The 22133-nt window shown below is 42.9% G+C and overlaps 1 protein-coding gene across 1 annotated transcript in view; it reads left to right on the top strand.

Moving 5' to 3' along the window:
• The window catches only part of VASH2 (vasohibin 2), a 93515-nt gene that overhangs the window by 44541 nt on the left and 26841 nt on the right, over positions 1–22133 (top strand). Inside the window, exons 4-5 of the mRNA XM_063443847.1 lie at positions 422–478; positions 6840–6914. Coding sequence (XP_063299917.1) covers positions 422–478; positions 6840–6914 — 132 coding nt within the window. The remainder of the gene's footprint in view (positions 1–421; positions 479–6839; positions 6915–22133) is intronic.

The following is a 22133-nucleotide window of genomic DNA, read 5'->3' as shown; positions in this document are numbered from 1 at the left end:
GTGAGTTTTGTGTGGTTGGTCTTCCCGAGTGAGGTGGGGGGTATTTATGTGGGTAGTTCATGTGATATCGCATTTCATATCTGTTTGTTTCTCTGATCCCGAATCTCACTGTTACACAATGAGAGCTGTAATGGGAAGATGTCCTTTCAATAACTTGCATGCATTGTTTATACGGATATTGATGTGGCTCTCTATTGTATATTCCAAAAAAAAGCTGGGAGGGACTGGGCCTTGGGGCAATGAGGTAATGTAATGAAAGACTATTTGATTTATGATTCTTAGACAGGATTATTCCAAATGTTATCATCACCAAGGCAATTGTATTTAACCGTTGAACATCTAAACAGGTCTGCTTAGTGTACTTTATTTATATTGTCTGAAGCATAACTGTGTATATTTATCCTTAATGTCAGAAATACAGATATAACCATACAGGAACACAGTTCTTTGAAATTCGGAAAACAAGACCTCTGAGCGGGTAGGAATCTGATTTATTTTGCACATTTAAAAAAAAAAAAAAAAAATGTACGCTATTAAGATGGTTTAACCTATTGTTCACTGTCAGCTTGTGGTTTAAAGACAATTCCATGCCAGTAAAAATAACAAACTTAAAAAACAAAGAACAAGTCAAAACATGAAAGGCAAGAAGACAGATTCAGGTGTGAATTTTGGTTTGTTTATATATTTGTTATATTTATAGGTTGTTGTTTTTTTTTTGTTTTTTTTTTTAAACAACACACTGGGATGCATTTCTCACGGTCTGTCAGCTGTTGCAAAAGTCTGGGGTCTGCAGAGTCAATACATAGGGTAGGTGGGCACTGGTCCTATAGGTGCAGCAATGTTTACATATCCCTACAATCACTTAAATATATACATTCATTATCTATTTAATTTTTATTTGTACTATTTATTCTTTAAACACTGAATTGTGGTGAATTGAAAATTGATAGTAAAATATCGGCTAAATCGCCGAGCAAAGAATTATGCTAAATGATCTATTTTGGCAAAATTGTTGCTGTAAAGAACCCTGCCCCCCCCTCTGCCCCCCCCCCCCCCTGCCCGCTCTATATATTGCATGTAATGGTTGTTAGGAATGAAAAGGTTAATGTATTCAAAGTATCTCATTAGAAGTTTAATATTGTAATTGATGAGGTGCATATACATGCAAATTAGTCTATGCAGTTGCATTTGCATATGGTGCCGCATGGAAAATGTCATACAAGGGCAAAGCTGTACAAATATGTATTCTCTCCTAATTTTTATAGTTGTTTAAAATCCTGCTAGCAGTACATTAATTGTCCTATAATACTCCAAATTAATGCAACTTTGACCTAGTTGTTTTTGGACAATATTTCCCTCTGGATGCATAGAGTTTTGGTAAATGCCCAATAGCAATGAGAAAGTTTGGAAACTCCTGTTCTAAATCTAACATCGCTGTGGGGGTCCTGTGGGGGAGGGGTCAGGCAAAGGTGAATTCTACTTACCAGAACCTGTCACTCGCGGGCATCGCAATCAGGAGCTGACGTCACTGCTGTACTCTTACACATGCGCTAGAACAAGGGTTACCAACGCAGTCCTCAAGTACCCCCTACCAGTCCAGGATTTAGCGATTACCCTGTTGTGTCCAAAGTTTATTTGTATTTTTTTATTTTCTAAAAACACCTTGGAAGCAACTGGATGACCCATAAATCCTGGACTGTTAGGGGGTTCTTCGGGACTGGGTTGGGAACCCCCGCGCTAGAGTACCGTATTTAGCTCTATGGAACGTGGTCCTCCATAGATGAAGCCAATTCCCTGCAGTCACTGGTGATGGCTGGCGGATTGACACTCTAGAAGTGTCACATGGAGGGAATATACAGAAACAGTGTAATCAATACTCTGTCTCTGTATATCTCTTGACTGGATTGGAATTTCAGTGAAATCCAACACAGTCAATATGAGTATTTCAGTAAGATTCTATTTTTATGAAATCATTTTTCAGACGGGGGTGACAGTGCCGCTTTAAAGGGATTCCCTTACCTCTCTCCACACCCAAACTTAAATCAAATAAAAGTATAACACACAAAACACCAAATATCTGTCTTTTGCTACAATCTATTTTATGCTTTTTTTGCAGATGTAAGATACAATATGTGTATATATATATAATCTTAAAGGACCACTATAGTGCCAGGAAAACAAACTAGTTTTCCTGGCACTATAGGGTCATTAGGTCCCCCCCACCCTCAGGGCCCCCCTCCCACTAGGCTGAAGGGGTTAAAACCCCTTCAGCCACTTGCCTTTTTCCAGCGTCGGGCTCTCTCGGCGCTGGTGACCTCTCCTCCCCCTGCCGACGTCAGATCCGAATGTGCATGCGCGGCAAGAGGAAAGCATTACTCAAACCGCACATAGGAAAGCATTACTCAATGATTTCCTATGGATGTCCAGCGTCTTCTCACTGTGATTATCTCAGTGAGAATCGCGGAAGCGCCTCTAGCAGCGGCCAGTGAGACAGCCACTAGAGGCTGTGTTAACCCTCAGTGAAACATAACAGTTTCACTGAAACTGCTATGTTTACAGCTGCAGGGTTAAAACTAGAGGGACCTGGCACCCAGAACACTTCATTGAGCTGAAGTGGTCTGGGTGCCTGTAGTGGTCCTTTAAGTGAATTAATTTATTTTTGGCTTTTTTGTGTTCTTCCAGTGAGCCCTCTACATATTCCATAAACATATACTGAACTGTTGATCATATGTTTATGAAGTAGGTAGATCAGCTATAGCAAGCGCTTTCACTCATGAACAAGAATGATATTACTGAACAGTAGCAGTCTCTGTGTGGCTCCTACAAGCTTGACAAGTAGTGTAATTTATGGTTCTTTTCAAGAACTGAGCTATTAGCGTCTGTGCATGTGTGCTCTGGGCTTTTTATATAATGCTATCAGCAAAACCATACTAAGTACATTGGAGTTGTATGCTATTCTCTTAGGCTTGTATAATGCATAGGATAATGGGAGACAGGGCTCCTTGCATCACTTACTAATACAGAGAGCATAGGTGGTTGTGGTGCTTGGAGCAATCAGTGCTAAATGTATTTATTAGTGTCCGTGTAAACAGTCATCTTTTTCCTGTAATATTTACCAATTTGTTATGTGAGATCAGTCGGCTTTGTTCTCTTAAGAAACAATTAGATTCCCACAGCCATTGATGTGCTTCGGTTACCAGATTAATAACACGTATAGTCCCACTTCCATCTGATCTTTTGTGCTGACTAACAATTGCGCAACTTAAACATTGCTGTGAAGACAGAATCTAGGAAGTATTTTTATCGCAGTTATTCTAAAGCATAGTTACTGCTTTAGTTTGAGTTACTTTCATGTGAAATAGCCCAAGGAGTTTAAAAGAATCCGGGAAATCAAGGGATATGGCTATTGTGCATTTTATTCCTGCAAGAAACCGTATCTACATTATAGTGCACGTCTGCATGGAGAATTTAGAAAAAAGGATACATTCGGTGTTGTGATTCGTCAATATTTCTTTTCAGCCAATCAGATTCAATATACAGGAATTCAAAATGTCGAGTGATGCTGTTATGGCACTAATGGCATTTATTGCAGCACACATAATATCACTGAGGGTTATTAACTAAAGTGTGAATTCAAATTGAATTTCAAGTTTAAACAAACACTATAGTCACCAAAACAACTTTCGCTTAATGAAGCAGTTTTGGTGTATAGATTATGCCCCTGCAGTTTCACGGCTCAATTCTCTGTCATTTAGAAGTTAAATCACTTTTGTTTATGCAGCCCTAGCCACGCCTCCCCTGGCTGTGACTGACACAGCCTGCATGAAAAAAAAAATGGTTTCATTTTCATTGAGATGTTAATGTACTTTAAATACTTTTAATATAATTTTCCAACTGTTAAGTCCTGAAATTGGATTAATTTGTTGGATTCATATTGTTCACATACAACAGATTGATAAATATACAGAATTTGAACATTTCGGTTTCATCATACATCAAAGAGGTTTCGTTCTTGTTAGAATAACAAATCTATTGCATGCTTTAAAGGGAAACTCGTTTTCCTGGCACTATAGCTTCCCTCTTTGTCAACCCCTTGTTAACAACCCCTTTTCTCACTTACCTAAGTTTAGCACCCATGTCCCCCGGCACTGGCTCAGCTCTGCCCACGCCCTTTCCCGGCTGACGTCCTTCGGCTTGGGGACCTAATGTGCATGCGCGGCAATGGCTGAGCTCGCATTAGGATTTCCCCATAGGAAAGCATTATTCAGTGCTTTCCAATGGGGATTCCAGTAACGCTGCAAGTCCTCATGCATAGCAGGAAGGCGTCCAGTGTTGTTTAGGTGACCAAAAGCCGCCTTCAAGCCCGGAACTGTCAGGTAAACAGGCTTTTAGAGGAGGAGTTAACCCTACCAGGTAATTATTGCAGTTTATATATAAAAAAAAAATGCAATAATTACCACTCTAGGGTTAAGAGTGATGGGAGTTTGCACCCAGACCATGTCAATGAGCTGAAGTGGTCTGTGTGCACAGTGTCCATTTAAGCCTCATTTCTCCACTGACTCAGTGTGATTTAAACAATAATAACAAAATGGCATAAAATATTCTATCCACATCCTTCTCAGGTCAGCACTAAATCCAAGCCCTGGAATGTTCATATGACAATTTCTACAGTTTTGTATCTTTGTGTCATAGAGAAGATGGGGATCTCCCAGTAGGAGAAAATAAGAATTCATCAGAATGTCTTGAAAATGCAAACTTGTTTTGCGTGCATGCGATGCTTGTCAAGCCCAGATTGGCCCCAGGACAGTTTATAAAATCACACAATGCAGCAGTTATTAGCAGCTGACTTTCTCATTACATAATCTATTTTTTTTAAGTGTTTATAACTGCAAAACATGTCTTTTGTTAAAAGTAGAATGACAGAATGTTAGTGCAGACCTATAAAGATTTACCTAATTTTACACCTTGTGTACTATTCTCTCTTGTTTTTACAACTATTTACCTTTTACTATTTACCTTTTTGTTATTACATTTATCCCGCATGAGATTTAAATACCCCGGGACTTATTCTGGAATCATGGAGAAATTGACAAAGCTGAATTTCAAAATATTATCAGCTCTGCTATTTTTGTCTAAACAACTGCAGTTCCCTTGTCAATTCTCCATGACTTGTGAATAACCAAAGCCAAGCACAATAACCAAAACTTTAGCCCTCCACCAACCCAATGTAAGTGATCAAATAGTTTGCAAAGGGTTTGGCAACTTACCTTTGGATTGCAGGTTTTTGGTCACCTCATCTATGAGAACCAGAAGCTCTCTGCATTGACCTAAGTTTAGCTCAATGGCCTAGATCAGTGTTCCCCAACCCAGTTCTCATGGCCCACCAACATTCCAGGTTTTGGCAGTATTTCCATTGGAATAAAACAGGGAAATACATAAATATGCCCCTGCAATGTAAGTGGGCCATGAGGATTGGGTTAGGGAACACTGGCCTTGATCAATCAGCTGACACTCTCAGCCAGTGAGCTAACAGAAGCTTCATACAGAAGCTCTCAGCTCTCCGTAGAGGAAGTGACAGGCTACCACTGGTATACAAAGGTCAGTGGTTATAGTGGTAGTGGTATCTGTCCATTGCCCTGAGAAGTTTGCAGATATTTTTTTTCAATTGTAGTAAAATTCCAATGCATTTTATATGACGTTTTTTTCAAAAAGATTTAATTTTATGAAAAACTCGAAAGCGGCAGCGCCATTTTAAGAATTCAGCCCACATTTTTTGGTACCTTTACCTGCAGCCTACTGCTTAATACAAAGCTTTTTATCCAAAACATGCGTCCAGGTCTGTATAGAAAAATGAGTTTATCCAAAAAGTTCTGTTTTAACCATATGAATCTTATTGGTGGAGAGCTGACACTTGATTCACAGTGAATAACCTCTTCAAGATTTCCCGTGTTCCTCGTCGATTCTAAGGAACTCCTGCTTACTAAACTAAACCCCTGTTACTTTATCATTTTACTTGACTTGTGAAGTTTGTATACAGTGTAACTGTACTAAAATGCTCCTGTATTCCATCATACCGTGTATTGCTGTACTTTAAAGGGACACTATAGTCACCAAAACAACATTGGCTTAATGGAACAGTTTTGGTGTATAGATCATGCCCCTGCAGTCTCAATGCTCAATTATCTACCATTTAGGAGTTAAATCCCTTTGTTTATGAACCCTAGTCACACCTCCCTGCATGTGTTTTGCATAGCCTTCCTAAACACTTCCTGTAAAGAGTCATCTAACGTTTATCCTTCCCTTATTGCATGTTCTATTTAATTTAGATTTTCTTATCCCCTGCTTTGGTAATAGCTTGCTAGACCCTGCAAGAGCCTCCTGTATGTGATTAAAGTTCAATTTACAACGCAGGAGATAAAATTGTTTAAGGTAAATTATATCTGATTGAAAGTGAAACCATAGCCAGGGGAGGTGTGACAAGGGCTGCATAAAAAGAAACAAAGTGATTTAACTCCTAAATGGCAGTGAACTATGCAGCAAAACCTGAGAGGCATGATCTATGCACTAAAACAGCTTCATTAAGCTCTAGTTGTTTAGGTGACTATAGTGTTCCTTTAATGGACGGATAATGTGTAACAGACAGAAAACACTTGTATCAATAGGAAGGTCTTGCCAGACTGACAGCTGACAGCGAACAATGAAGGATCACAAACATTGTCTGATGGTTAAGATATTTATATCGTCAAGGCTTTTGCTGCTAATTCTTGCTAATACAATCTGTCTAGACTCACATGTATTTATATATTAAGACTGCATATATTTATTTCTGGATTGTGCAGGTTAATGGAGACGGCTCGAGAAATGACTAGAGAGTCCTTACCTATCAAATGCCTGGAAGCAGTAATCCTGGGGATGTATCCTTTCTGTTCTCAGTAATACGGTAAAACAATTACCAAGTGACAGTAGAGTTTGCTGTGACTGTAAACACACAAACACAAACACACACACACACACACGGTAAATTATTCAGTTAAGTGTGAATTGTCAGAAATAAAGGGGAAAAATTAAATTTTTATATTTTTTAACTTAACCAGTAATGTTGTTCAAAATTAAAATGTAATTTTCCATTTGTAATTTGATTCTGGTTCTGTATTTTAAGTAAGTGTTTGATGCTCTCTCCTACTTTTTACTGGATTTACTGCCTTTGAGTAATGTTTTGGACTGTGTGTTGTAGTTATAATGATGAATCCCAACATAAAACTCCCATACTTGGTCTTTTAAGGTCATTCGAAACCTCAGATTGAATCTGTGCCATTTCTGAACTAGAGACGAAACACAGATCCTCTCACAAATACACTCCTATTACTAAATTGGGAACAATATAGATTTCCCCTTCTTCTTAAGTCCGCAGTGTTGTATAAAACAAAAATAAAAAAAGCCATTAAGTTCTGGCTTAACGATGGACAAGGTCTTAGTGAAACAGCATTATCATCCAGGAAACTATCATTATTAATGGAAAATAAATTGTTCATATTAGAAGATGAGCGTTAAAGTAGAAATTTCAGAAGTAAGATAAACATGTACTTAAAAAAATTGCAAACATGTTTATCTTAGAGCTTTCATTGCATGCTTGTTTGTCCTGGTACAGACACACCATGCTATATAAATTAGTTTAACACGCGCAATGCTGCATGTGCGGACACACGTGTGTATGTCACTAAGGAAAGAATTCCTCAGTGTCTGTGTGCTTGTATGACATTTCTCTGTATGTGTACACGCATTGTGGGGTGATCTGACACTGAACATGAACGTTCACTGTAGGTAAGTGCATTTTTACTTACCTTCACTGCACTGGTGACCACAAAGGAATGGAACATATCAGCTACGAAGAAAGGTTAACAAATTTAAACCTATTTAGTTTACAAAAACGTCGCCTGAGAGGGGATATGATAACATTATACAAATATATTCGAGGCCAATACAAACCATTGTGTGGAAATCTATTCACAAACCGGACTTTACATAGGACACGAGGTCATGCGTTTAGACTAGAAGAAAGAAGATTTCGTCTAAGGCAAAGGAAAGGTTTTTTTACTGTAAGAACAATCAGGATGTGGAATTCTCTGCCTGAAGAAGTGGTTTTATCAGAGTCCATTCAGATGTTCAAACAGCTACTAGATGCATACTTGCAAAAACAGAATATTCAAGGATATAATCTTTCAATGTAGGGTAATAACTGCTTGATCCAAGGATAAATCTGACTGCCATTCTGGGGTCAAGAAGGAATTTTTCTAGCTTGTTGCAAAATTGGAAGTGCTTCAAACTGGGTTTTTTGCCTTCTTTTGGATCACAGCAAAAAACAAATGTGAGGAAGGCTGAACTTTATGGACGCAAGTCTCTTTTCAGCTATGTAACTATGTAACTATGTAACAATAACATTTACTGGGAGGAGGTAATGAGGAACCGACACTTTCAGCACAGTGACAATTCTGCTTTAAACATGATATCCTCTTTGCTGACAGTGTAATTATTCAGTATTTTATATAATCGCTTAGTAATACCAGTAGGCCTTCTCTAAAAGGCTTAAGCAAATGGCTCTGATTGACCTATTTATAGATCTTGTTCACATGGCAACCCCAATTATTTCACCTTTTCTTATTCGTTTTAAGTTGAGAATTTAATTTGTTAGAAAAAAGCATAGATCTAGTTTCCTCATAAATGTGTTTTTAACAGTATATCTACATCACATCAAATTTTTTGAAAACCCTTTTGTAGAAATTCCAACACAATCACACAATATCGTAAGACAAAACAAGGAGTACTTTGTCTTATGGGCCAAACCAAAGTTGACAAACTTATGGGTTTGCCATTAGTTCTTGTGTTTTCCAGCAGTCATCGATAGTGGCACCAGTGGGAAAATGCATCCTTTTGCACAATGTGTGATATGTGGAGCATCCTTTGGCCTCGTGGGATTTTTTTTTTTTTACAATTCTTTATTTTTGGTGTGCAGCAAATTATACAGAAGCCTGCCTTGTCACATCAACAAGGACTGGCACAATTGTGATATTACATTGTAACATTTATCATACAGTGAACGAAGTTTGCAAGAAACTGGTACATCATTGAGGACATTACGCACTTTTTTTTTATATATGTAGTAGGGTTGTAGCCCCGGTTGGGGAGTCGGTGCATACTAGCGTATTTAGATTATGCGATGGTGATCCTCTACCAGGTCGATTTGAGGCAGTATGTATGGGCTAGCTAGAGTGAGTGGATGCAGGGTTTTAACATTCTGGGTGCTTGTTAATAACGAGTGAGGGACATGAGGGTGGTTGTAGACTGTTGGTTTGTAGCTTTGTAGCTCATGAGGGTTGGGTGTGAGGCAGTCGTTTGGGTAGCCAAAGTGGTGGAGTAGGTGGTGTCAGGAGGACTATTTGGTTCCCCAAAGAGGTAAGTGCCCCTAACCAAGAGGGCGTCGGGGGGGGGGGGGGGGTTGTATACCTCTGGTGGGTGTGCCTAATGTGTATGTACATTCGAGACAGAGCTTAAACTGCTCCCAGTAGGGCCTGGCCATGTAAGGTATGAGTACCAAAAGGGTAACATGTTAGTATTTTGGCAACAGAGAGAACTAAAGTGAAAAGTACAGATACAGAACATGAACTGTTGCAGATTGCTTCTCCCTTATCAGTCAGGTGGCTGGTGTGGGTCTTGGTGTGCTTCTTGGCCCAAATGGTATTGCTGCTTCTGGGTCCCAGGCTTGGGTGAGAGGTGTAGTAGAGGTGGCCGGTGTGGCTGCCTGGAGCAGCTCCTGGAGCAGCGCCACTGCTTTAGATTCCGCTGAGAGCTTGTGAACAGTTCTGTTATGGGATACAAGAAGGGATCTCGGCATCCCCCATCTGTATGCTACTCCTGCTGAGCGTAGGTGGCTAGTGAGGGCTGCCAATGATTTCCGCCATTGTAGCGTGGCCTTGGTAAGGTCCTGGTAGAATGTTAGATGCGAGTCCTCGAACAACAATGGGATCTTGCCCTTCACTGCTGCCATGATGTAGCTTTAGTCTTGGGGTGACAAGCACCGAATAATTACATCGCCCGTGATTGGGGTCGAGGTCTTGGTGGTGGTAGGTAGGCGGTACAGTCCAGCCATGGTGAACTTTTTGGCTAGGGCCGCAGGTAATCGAGTGGCAATGAGTCTCCTCATGTAGTGGGGTAATTCCTCCGTAATTCCTCCGTTGTTATCGTCGGGGGTGTCTGTCTTCCTGTGCGGTTATTTGTAGCGCCATGTTGTGCTGTGCATTTTGGAGTTGGTGCATTGTGCTTTGCATTTCCGTTAGTTCACCGCGTATTTTTCCCATGTCCCCTTCAGCAGCGGTCGTCCTCTCACTGATCTGTATTATGCTTGATTTTAGGGTAGCCATGTCTGCAGTGAGGAGCCTCTGTATTTCTAGCAGTGTATTCTGCATGTTATGGGGGTCCTGCTTAGTGGCAGGGGCTGTCCCCCCAGGGATGTCTGTGGAGTTAATCTGTGCTTCCCCTTGTGTTGCTAGTGTCGGGTTGGGGGTCAGGCTTGGCACATTTGGGGTTGTTGGGAGGTTTGGGCCTTTCTGTGGTCGCCATTTTGGTCGATACTTGCCTCATGAAAGTGCCGATGTCCCGCTGCTCCGTGTTGTTGCCAGGCTGTGGCTTCTGGGATCTGCGTTCCATTGCTGGAGGTAGGTGTGTGTGTGCGTGCTGGGATGCGGCAGGTGTCAGCAGCACTGTACAGGCTCCAGTTGCAGAGGAGCCCCTCAAGGTATGCGGGCGTCTGTGAGTAGTAGGCCCCAGACCTGCGTTTCGGCTTCCCCTGCTTTGGGGAGTATAGGAAAGGCATCAATGGATGCTGCAGATGGTCCCCAGTCCGTTCCCGCAGGTATTGGAGTCTGGTAAGCAGAGGGATTGTGCTGGATTTCAATGCCTGGTCGGGAGCTACCAGAAATGGTGTCTCTCCTGTTTCGTGGTTAGGCTCCGCCCCCGTGGGATTTTCCATAGACCTCTGCTTGTATTCTAACATACAGGACCTAAAGACAGACCCCCAGAGAAAGATGGTAGCACCTACCAGGGCAGTTTCAGGCAAGTATATCTCCCTAGTTTCTCCCACCAACTCCTGCAATACGAGCTGTCCCTTGGGGGGTCTCTGCAAAATATGCAAAGACCCCACAAGTAGCAATGCTGTTTAATGTCAGAGCTTCCTAAAACATATATGTATACACAGAAGATACAAAATGTTGCAAGTGTGCATTATATGAAATAATGCTGAAATTAAGCAAGTTTTAAAATGCAAACAATTATCAGGGAAAGTGACCCTTGTGTTTAGAGAAATTCTGACTGTGAATGTAACCAGCACTGTGTAATTTAAACAAGTGCTATTGTGTTTATAAAATATCCCACGTTGTTCTGTTCTAGAATGCTCGCTGACAGCCCAGGGCTCTGTCTGATGTGGAATCCAGTTGAGCTGTGGTGTTTAAATCGTGTGTACGCAGCTTACATTTACCGTTGCTAGGATATAAACGGTGAGCAGTGCGTCAACTCTTCACAGTATACGGTACAGCGGATTAGTGAGATGTCACTTTAATAAGGTCACTTCCCAGACTGTGTCAGCGAAAGTTACAGTGCCATTATTTTTTTTTTAACAAAACCGTTTTAATCAGTGGATACTTTTAGAATGTAGTTATTAAGAGAAATGGTTCCCAACCCAGTCCTCAAGGAGAGGTGTGAGTTTGTGGGTGAATGTGAGAAAAGATCTGTAGCTGAGTTTCAGCTGTATATTCAGTGTTTGGTGAATAAACCACCAATTGACAGGCCAGTTACTTTGATGGGTTACAGTTAGTGTAAGTAGGGTGGGCAACTAGGTGATCTAAATATTCTAAGCCGAACACATATTTCACACCCTGTACTTTACTAGACTGATATACCAGACTTAGAGAGAGACGGAAGTCTCCGGGGTATTGACAAAGATAGTATCCTAGGTGTGGCATAATGATTTGCAACATTTCAGCCAGACTAGACTAGTTCGAAAATAGCAGTTAACTGAATAATCGATTTTATCTAACTTGGGTTCTGAGAAAATAAAAATGATATAGACTCCAATTGTTATGAATAGTAAACATATGCAAAATAAATAAAGAGGAACAAGGTCCATTTAATGAGATACAAATCTCATTGGGTCCATTTAAAGTTGTCATGTTACCTATGGTGTCTACCTCAGAGGAGGCTAGACACCTAGACGTCCGTCCTCAAAAGGGGGCTGGCACGCCCGATCTCGTCAGTCTCCCCGGACGTTTACACGCTGGCCGCGATAGCTCCGCCTCCTTTTATGACGCGGCGCTCATTAGCCGACGTCAATCACGTCCCGACCTGCCAGAAACCGCGAATCAGGACTTGTTGGGGGCGGGGACAACAAGTAAAGAGCCAAGGTATAAAAGTGTTATTTGTAATGATTCATTGCCCTGTCGTGGTTCTAGCTAGTCTGGTCACTCAGTGCTCTTATTTCTATTGTCTTTTGGTTTTTGATTTGGCTTTGTATTTTCGACCCTGCTTACCTCTCTTATCCTTTTGACTTGGCTTGTCTCTCTCTTACCTGCTCTCTCGTTCCCTCGACCTCGGATTGTCTCTGACCATTCTTTGCCTACTCCTTACGTTAGTCCGGCCATTCTAAGGTCTGGTATACGTACCTATCTCCTGTTTGCATTCTGCGTGTTGGATCCCTGTCACGATCCTGACATTACGACAGGGCCAATGGATCCTGCAGGTGCGAACTCTCAGGTCGGTTCTCCTGACTCTAGATTTGAGGCCATGGACCATAGAATGGATCAGATAGCCCTAGCCTGCAAGCTTTGCTATCTTGTCCTAATAATCAGTCAGAGGAGATGCGTACTCCCTCTATCTCCCCTGTAAGTACAGGCCTAGAGGTAGCCACAGTGGGTGTTTCTTCTCGTGTCACTTCCCCTCTACGCTATGGCGGCTCTACTGACACTTGTCGAGGCTTTTAAAACCAGATAGGTATTTATTTTGAGTTACAACCTCGCGCCTACCCTACAGACAGGGCGAAGGTTGGATTTATAATCACATTACTAATTGACAAAGCACTCAGATGGGCTAACCCTCTGTGGGAAAATGATAAGCCGTTAGTCTATGATTATAATGCTTTTGTTGCTGCATTTAGGAGGACTTTTGATCCCCCAGGAAGAAAGGCCAATGCAGCTAGACTACTGTTTCTACGTCTACTACGTCTCAGACAGCATAACCGAACCCTCGTGGATTATGCGTTAGAGTTCAGATCCTTGGCGGCAGAAGTCAAATGGAATGAACAGGCTTATATGGATGTATTTTTGAACGGGTTATCTGATGAGATTCTAAATGAGGTTGCCACAAGAGAACTTCCAGAAAATTTGGAGGATTTGATTTAATTTATTTCCCGAATAGATGAACATATGAGACAGAGGCAGAATACTCAGGATAGAACCCGTAGACCTTCCATAAGACTAGCCCCTCATTTCAGTATTCTGATTCTACAACTTTAGCTCTTCCAGAACCTATGCAAATTGGAACCACTCGGCTCTCAGAAGATGAGACAGTAAAGGAGAAGGGAGGGTCTTTGTATGTATTGTGGATTAAGAGGTCACCTACGCCTAAATTGCTCTAACCGGCCGGGAAACGCTCGCACCTAAGTTTCTCAAGAGGACAGGCCTTGGGTTTCTATCTTGTCCTCTATATTTGATTTATAAAGACCATAGGCTTCTTATACCTGTCTCTTTAGCTTGGGAAAAGGGAGTAATAAATGCTATGGCTTTGATAGATTCCGGAGCAGCTGAAAGCTTTATTGATCAAGCCTTTGCCACTAACCACTCTATCCCATCTCAACTAAGAGATACACCCTTGGCCGTTGAGGCCATAGATGGTAGACCATTATCAGAACCTGTTATTTTTCGTGAAACCATACCAGTTAAATTAACCATTGGTATCCTACACAAAGAAAGAATGTCCCTCATGCTTATCTCATCTCCTTCAGTTCCAGTGATCTTGGGGTATCCATGGCTTAAGAAGCATAACCCTACCATTGACTGGGAACTAGTGAGATAGTATCTTGGGGTCAGGGTTGCCAGAGAAGATGTTTACAGAAAGTCTCACCGGTTTGCGTAGTTGATGCTCCTGTTAACTCTTCCCAATCTACAGATTTACAGATACCGTCTCAGTACCTGGATTTGAAGGCAGTATTTGACAAAAAGAAGGCTGATACTTTACCTCCTCATAGGTCTTTCGACTGTAATATTAGACTCTTGCCTGGTACTATGCCTCCGAGGGGTACGGTATATCCTTTATCCACTAAGGAAAACGTAGTCCTAGAGGAATATATACGTGAAAACCTAGACAAAGGATTTATTAGGAAGTCTTCATCTCCGGCTGTGGATAAAAAAGACGGCACTCTGCGGCCTTGCATTGATTATCGGGGCTTGAATAAGATAACGATTAGGAATGCTTATCCTATTCCCCTGATTACTGAGCTATTTGATAGACTGAAAGGCTTCAAGATTTTTACCAAGTTAGATTTGTGGGGAGCTTATAGCAGGGAGACGAATGGAAAACGGCCTTCAATACTGTCAGGATCGGGACAGGGATCCAACACGCAAAGTACAAACAGGACAGGGTACGTATACCGGACCTTAGAATGGCCGGACTAACGTACGGAGAGTAAAGAGAATGGTCAGAAACAAGCCGAGGTCGAGGGAACGAGAGGACAGGTGAGCGAGGAACAAGCCGGTTCAAGGATACCAGAGGAAAACAGAGTAAGTCAAACTAGCCGGGTCGGAACCAAAGGAATAACTGAAATCGCCAGAGCACTGTGTGACTAGACAGGCTAGAACCACGACAGGGCAATGAGTGAGTGGGAGAAACAGGTTTAAATACCCTGGTTACAGTGAGTATACCCGCCTCCGACGAGTCCTGAGTGGCTTCCAGTCACTTGAGTGACAGATCGGTCCGGACTGACGTCATGACGTCGGGCAGCGTGCGTGACGTCATAAAATGAGACGGATCCCTCGCGGCCGGCGTGAGAGTGTCTAGGGGAGCCGCGAGGGATGGAGGAAGCCGACCTGCTGGAGGAGTAAACTACTAAGTCTCTACCTCTTTCGGAGGTAGAGGCTTCAGGTACCCTGACAGTACCCCCCCTCTCAGATACGCCCACCGGGCGGAAGGAACCGGGACGAGACGGAAAGCGTGAGTGAAACGCCCTGCGAAGGCGAGGAGCATGAACATCCTCTTGTGGTACCCAACTTCTTTCCTCAGGACCATATCCCTTCCAGTCGACCAAATATTGTACTCTCCCCCGAGAGATACGAGAATCAATGATGGAGTTAACCTCATACTCCTCCTGACCCTCCACCTGAACAGAGTGAGGAGGGGCGATCGTGGAGGAGAATCTGTTACAGACTAGGGGTTTCAACAATGAAACGTGAAAGGAGTTAGGGATGCGTAAGGCAGCTGGGAGAGCTAGACGATACGCCACTGGGTTAATTCGAGTCAAGATCCTGTAAGGACCAATATATCGAGGAGCGAATTTCATGGAAGGAACTTTAAGCCGAATATTCCTAGTGCTTAACCATACTCTATCGCCTGGAACGAAAATCGGAGCCGCCCTTCTACGTTTATCGGCGTGTTTCTTAACCAGCATAGAATTGTGTAGAAGAATTTGTCAAGTCTGATCCCACAACTTCCTCAAATTGGCAACATGTACATCAACCGCCGGTATACCTTGGGAAGGAGAAACCGAGGGGAGAATAGATGGATGAAAGCCATAGTTCATGAAGAAGGGGCTTGAATGAGTAGAGTCACAAACGAGATTGTTGTGCGCAAACTCCGCCCAAGGAATCAAACCGACCCAATCGTCCTGGTATTCGGAAACAAAACAACGTAGATATTGCTCAATCTTTTGGTTAGTACGTTCAGCAGCTCCGTTAGACTGGGGATGATAGGCAGAAGAGAAATTTAATTTAATACCTAGTTGAGAACAAAAGGATCTCCAAAAACGGGAAACAAATTGGGACCCTCTGTCAGATACGATTTGGGAAGGTATCCCATGTAAGCGAAAAATCTCCCTCGCGAATATCTCTGCCAACTCTGGGGAGGATGGAAGTTTAGGCAAGGGAATGAAGTGGGCCATCTTGGTGAATCTGTCAACCACGGTGAGGATAACAGTCTGTCTTTTAGAGATAGGTAGATCGACAATAAAGTCCATGGCCAAACAAGACCATGGTTTCTCTGGTACCTCTAAGGGATGCAGGAATCCACTTGGGAGCGTATGAGGTTGTTTGGTCTTAGTACACACTTCACACGCAGCGATGAAATCTTTAGTATCTTTACGTAAAGCAGGCCACCAGAAGTCTTTAGAAATCAAAGCATACGTCTTGCGGATACCAGGATGTCCCGCCATCTTGCTGTTATGGAAACATTGCAACAGCTCCAGTTGAAGAGTAGGAGGAACGAAATGTCGACCCTCAGGAGTCTGTTTAGGTGCTAGATGTTGCAGCTTAATGATCTCGGCCAGTAACGGGGAATGAATCCTGAGATTCGTATTAGCAACAATCTTGCATTTAGGAACTATAGAAGAAAGAATCGGTTCAGATACAGTGAAAGGTTCATATTGTCGAGACAAAGCATCGGCCTTAGAGTTCTTAGAGCCAGGTCTGTAAGTAAGCACATAATTGAAATGAGTCAGGAATAAGGACCAACGAGCTTGCCTAGAGGACAAACGCTTAGCCTCCCCAATATAGGACAAGTTCTTGTGGTCCGTCAAAATAGTAACCGGATGTAAGGTGCCCTCCAATAGATGTCTCCACTCTTTCAAGGCTTTAATGACTGCTAACAATTCCCTGTCTCCGATGTCATACCTGCTTTCAGGCCCAGAAAGTTTCTTGGAAAAAAACCACAAGGATGTAACGGTTTATCCACCCCCAACCTTTGTGAGAGAACGGCACCTACTCCTGTCTCAGAGGCATCGACCTCAAGTAGGAACGGCAAGGACGTATCAGGATGGACTAATATTGGAGCAGAAGCAAAAAGTTCTTTGAGATTTTTGAAAGCAACGAGAGCTTCAGTAGACCAAGTCTTAGTATCAGCCCCTTGTTTGGTCATATTGGTAATAGGCACAATAATAGAAGAGTAACCCTTAATGAAGCGCCTATAATAATTGGAGAACCCAATAAACCTCTGGATAGCCTTGAGTCCCTTAGGCAATGGCCAATCTAGAATAGACTGGAGTTTGTCGGGATCCATCTTAAAGCCTTCCCCAGAAATCACGTATCCAAGAAAATCTATCTGGGTCTGGTCAAAGCTGCATTTCTCCAATTTGCAGTATAAGCCGTGTTGTAGAAGTTTGTGTAATACCTTTCTGACTTGTCTATGGTGGGTCTCAATCTCTCTAGAGTGTATGAGAATGTCATCCAGGTATACAATAACACAATCCTGTTGAAATTCCCTAAGAACTTCGTTAATCAGATCCTGGAATACTGCCAGTGCGTTACAAAGGCCAAAAGGCATGACCGTGTACTCATAATGCCCGTAGCGGGTATTAAACGCAGTCTTCCACTCGTGACCTTGTTGAATTCTCACCAAGTTATATGCCCCTCTGAGGTCCAACTTGGTGAAAATCTTAGAACCTTTTAGCCGATCAAAGAGCTCGGTAATCAAGGGGATCGGATAGGCATTCCTAATGGTTATTTTATTCAAACCTCGGTAATCAATACATGGTCTGAGTGAGCCATCCTTCTTTTTAACAAAAAAAAATCCAGCCCCGGCGGGAGAAGAGGATCTCCTAATGAATCCCTTGTCTAAATTCTCCTGAATATACTCCTCTAAAACATAATTCTCTTTAATGGATAGAGGATATACATTACCCCTGGGGGGCATGGTGCCGGGCAAAAGATTAATTTTACAATCAAAGGTCCTGTGTGGGGGTAGTGTATCAGCGTTCTTCTTATCGAACACTGCTTTTAAGTCTATGTACAGAGGAGGTATCTGTCTCCCTGTAGACTGGGTAGAACTATCTGGTGTGTTAATCATAGCCAATGGAGACACCCTGCGTAAACACCTCTCCTGACAACCCTGGCCCCATGAGATTATCTCCCCTAATTCCCAATCGATAATAGGGTTATGTCTCTTTAACCATGGGTAGCCCAGGACTATGGGAACAGAAGGAGATGAAATGAGCATAAGTGATAAGTTCTCCTCGTGTAAGATACCAATAGTTAAGTTAATGGGTATAGTCTCACGAGAGATAACAGGCTCAAGTAAAGGTCTACCATCTATGGCCTCAACGGCCAAGGGTGTATCCCTTAACTGGGATGGGATAGTGTGTTTAGTAGCAAAGACTTGGTCGATAAAATTCTCAGCAGCTCCGGAATCTATCAAGGCCATGGTCTTTAGCATTCCCTTCTCCCACGTTAAAGAAATTGGTAGCAGAAGCCTGTGATCTTTATAATTATGCGTAGAGGACAAAATAGAAACACCCAAGGCCTGTCCTCTAGAGAAACTTAGGTGCGGGCGTTTCCCGAGCGAGTAGGACAATTCAGACGCAAATGACCTCTGGCTCCACAATACATACATAAACCTTCCCTTCTCCTGTACTGCCTCTCCTCTTCAGAGAGGCGAGTATTGCCTATCTGCATAGGTTCAGGATACAGTGAGGTATTGGAATCAGGACTTTGAAATGTAGGAGCTAATTTAAAGGCAGGTCTGAAGTTCCTCTCTCTAGTGTTCTGTCTCTCTCTTAAACGCTCATCAATACGAGAAATGAACTAAATTAAGTCCTCTAAATTCTCAGGAAGCTCCCTAGTAGCAACCTCATCAAGGATAATATCTGATAGCCCGTTCAAAAATACATCTATATAAGCCTGCTCATTCCACTTGACTTCTGCCGCCAGAGACCTGAACTCTAGTGCATAATCCACAAGTGTTCGGTTCTCCTGTCTCAGGCGCAACAGTAATCTGTCTGCATTAACCTTTCTACCAGGAGGGTCAAAAGTTCTTCTAAATGCAGCTACAAAGGCATTATAATTATATACCAATGGGTTATCATTCTCCCATAGTGGGTTGGCCCATCTCAGAGCTTTCTCAATGAGTAGGGTGATAATAAATCCAACTTTCGCCCTATCTGTGGGATAGGAGCGGGGTTGTAGTTCGAAGTGGATACTAATCTGGTTCAAAAAACCACGACACTTCTCCGGTGAACAACCATAACGTACAGGTGGGGTAATACGGGAAGAGGCACCTACAGTGGCTACCTCTAGACCAGAACTTACAGGAGAGATGGAAGTAGTACGGATCTCCTCAGGTGGGTTATTGGCACGAGATAATAGCGCCTGTAGTGCTAGTACCATCTGGTCCACTCTGTGTTCCATGGCGTCAAACCTGGAATCAGAGGGACCAACCTGACTGTTTGTACCTGCAGGATCCATTGGCCCTGTCGTAATGTCAGGATCGGGACAGGGATCCAACACGCAAAGTACAAACAGGACAGGGTACGTATACCGGACCTTAGAATGGCCGGACTAACGTACGGAGAGTAAAGAGAATGGTCAGAAACAAGCCGAGGTCGAGGGAACGAGAGGACAGGTGAGCGAGGAACAAGCCGGGTCAAGGATACCAGAGGAAAACAGAGTAAGTCAAACTAGCCGGGTCGGAACCAAAGGAATAACTGAAATCGCCAGAGCACTGTGTGACTAGACAGGCTAGAACCACGACAGGGCAATGAGTGAGTGGGAGAAACAGGTTTAAATACCCTGGTTACAGTGAGTATACCCGCCTCCGACGAGTCCTGAGTGGCTTCCAGTCACTTGAGTGACAGATCGGTCCGGACTGACGTCATGACGTCGGGCAGCGTGCGTGACGTCATAAAATGAGACGGATCCCTCGCGGCCGGCGTGAGAGTGTCTAGGGGAGCCGCGAGGGATGGAGGAAGCCGACCTGCTGGAGGAGTAAACTACTAAGTCTCTACCTCTTTCGGAGGTAGAGGCTTCAGGTACCCTGACAAATACCCGTTACGGCCACTATGAGTACACGGTAATGCCCTTCGGGCTTTGCAATGCACCAGCAGTATTCCAGGATCTAATTAATGAGGTTCTTAGGGAATTTCAGCATGAATGCGTTATAGTATAATTTGGATGATATACTAATACATTCTTGAGACCACAGACAAGTCAGAAGGGTATTGCGCAAACTTTTACAACATGGATTGTATTGCAAATTGGAAAAATGTAGCTTCGACCAATCTCAGATAAACTTTCTTGGTTACGTTATTTCTGGAGACGGGTTTATGACAGACCCGATTAAACTTCAATTGATTTTAGATTGGCCATTGCCCAGGGGACTCAAGGCCATTCAGAGGTTTATCGGATTCTCCAATTATTATAGGCGCTTCATTAAAGGTTACTCTTCTGTTATTGCTCCTATTACTAATATGCCTAAACAGGGTGCTGATACCAAAACATGGTCTACGGAGGCTCTCTCTGCTTTCAAAACACTCAAGGAACATTTTGCCTCAGCGCCGATATTGGTTCATCCTGACACCTCGTTGCCTTTTTTACTCAAGGTAGACGCCTCGGAGTCAGGTATAGGCGCAGTCTTGTCCCAAAGGCAAGGTTTGGATAAACCGTTACATCCATGTGGCTTTTTTTCTAAAAAATTATCTGGGACTGAAAGTAGATATGACGTTGGAGACAGGGAACTGTTAGCGGTCATTATGGCTTTAAAGGAATGGAGACATTTGTTGGAAGGGACTTTACACCCGGTTACTATTTTGAAGGATCACAAGAATTTGTCCTATATAGGGGAGGCCAAGCGATTGTCCGCCAGGCAAGCTCGTTGGTCTTTGTGCCTTACTCATTTCAATTACATGCTCACATATAGACCAGGTTCTAAGAACTCCAAGGCAGATGCGTTGTCCCGCCAACATGAACCTTCTACTGTGACGGAAACTGCTTTGTCTTCTATCGTTCCCAAGTGTAATATTATTGCCAACACGAGTGTCAGGATACACTCGCCGTTGCTTGCTCAGATTGAGAAAGTACAACATCTAGCTCCTAAACCTGTTCCTGGGACTCGGTACTTCGTTCCTCCTGAGCTCCAAGTGGAACTGCTGCGTTGCTTTCATGACAGTAAAGTTGCTGGGCATCCCGGCATACGCAAAACGTATTCTCTAATTTCCAAAGACTTCTGGTGGTCTTCTTTACGTAAGGATATAAGGGATTTTGTCAGGGCATGTGATGTTTGTATGAAGACTAAGCAACCTCATACGCTCCCATGTGGGTTTTTGCAACCCTTAGAAATTCCCGAGAAACCACGGACCTGCTTGGCTATGGACTTCATTGTCGATTTGCCTGTTTCTAAGAAACATACTGTTATTCTCACGGTGATTGACAGGTTTACTAAAATGGCTCATTTCGTACCCTTGCCTAGACAGCCCTCTTCTCCCGAATTGGCTGAAATATTCGCGAAGGAGATTTTTCGTTTACATGGTATTCCTTCTGAAATCGTTTGAGTTGGGTATCAAATTGAATTTCTACTCTGCCTATCATCCCCAGTCCAACGGAGCAGCCGAGCGCACCAACCAAAAGATTGAACAATATTTACGTTGTTTTGTTTCTGAACACCAGGACGATTGGGTCGGTCTGATTCCTTGGCCGGAGTTTGCGCACAACAATCTCGTTTGTGAATCTACTCGTACTAGCCCCTTTTTCTTGAATTATGGCTTTCATCCTACCATTCTTCCGTCGGATTCCCCTTCCCAAGGGGTACCGTCAGTTGATATTCATGTTGCCAATCTGAGAAAGTTGTGGGATCAGACTCGACAAATTCTTCTTCAGAATTCCGCGATGTTCAAACGGCATGCTGACAAACGTAGACGGGTGGCTCCGGTTTCTGCCCCGGGTGATAAGGTGTGGTTGAGTACCAGAAACATCCACTTGAAGTTTCCTTCCATGAAATTTGCTCCTCGCTACATAGGCCCTTACAAGGTCCTGAGTCGGATTAACCCGGTTGCGTATCGTCTTGCCCTTCCTCATGCCCTGTGCATCCCTAACTCTTTTCATGTCTCTTTGTTGAAGCCT

This window comes from Pelobates fuscus, chromosome 2, assembly GCF_036172605.1.
Source record: "Pelobates fuscus isolate aPelFus1 chromosome 2, aPelFus1.pri, whole genome shotgun sequence".
Classification (NCBI taxonomy): Eukaryota; Metazoa; Chordata; class Amphibia; order Anura; family Pelobatidae; genus Pelobates; species Pelobates fuscus.
The sequence above is the reverse complement of the archived record's forward strand: the minus strand, read 5'-3'. Positions and strand labels throughout refer to the sequence as shown.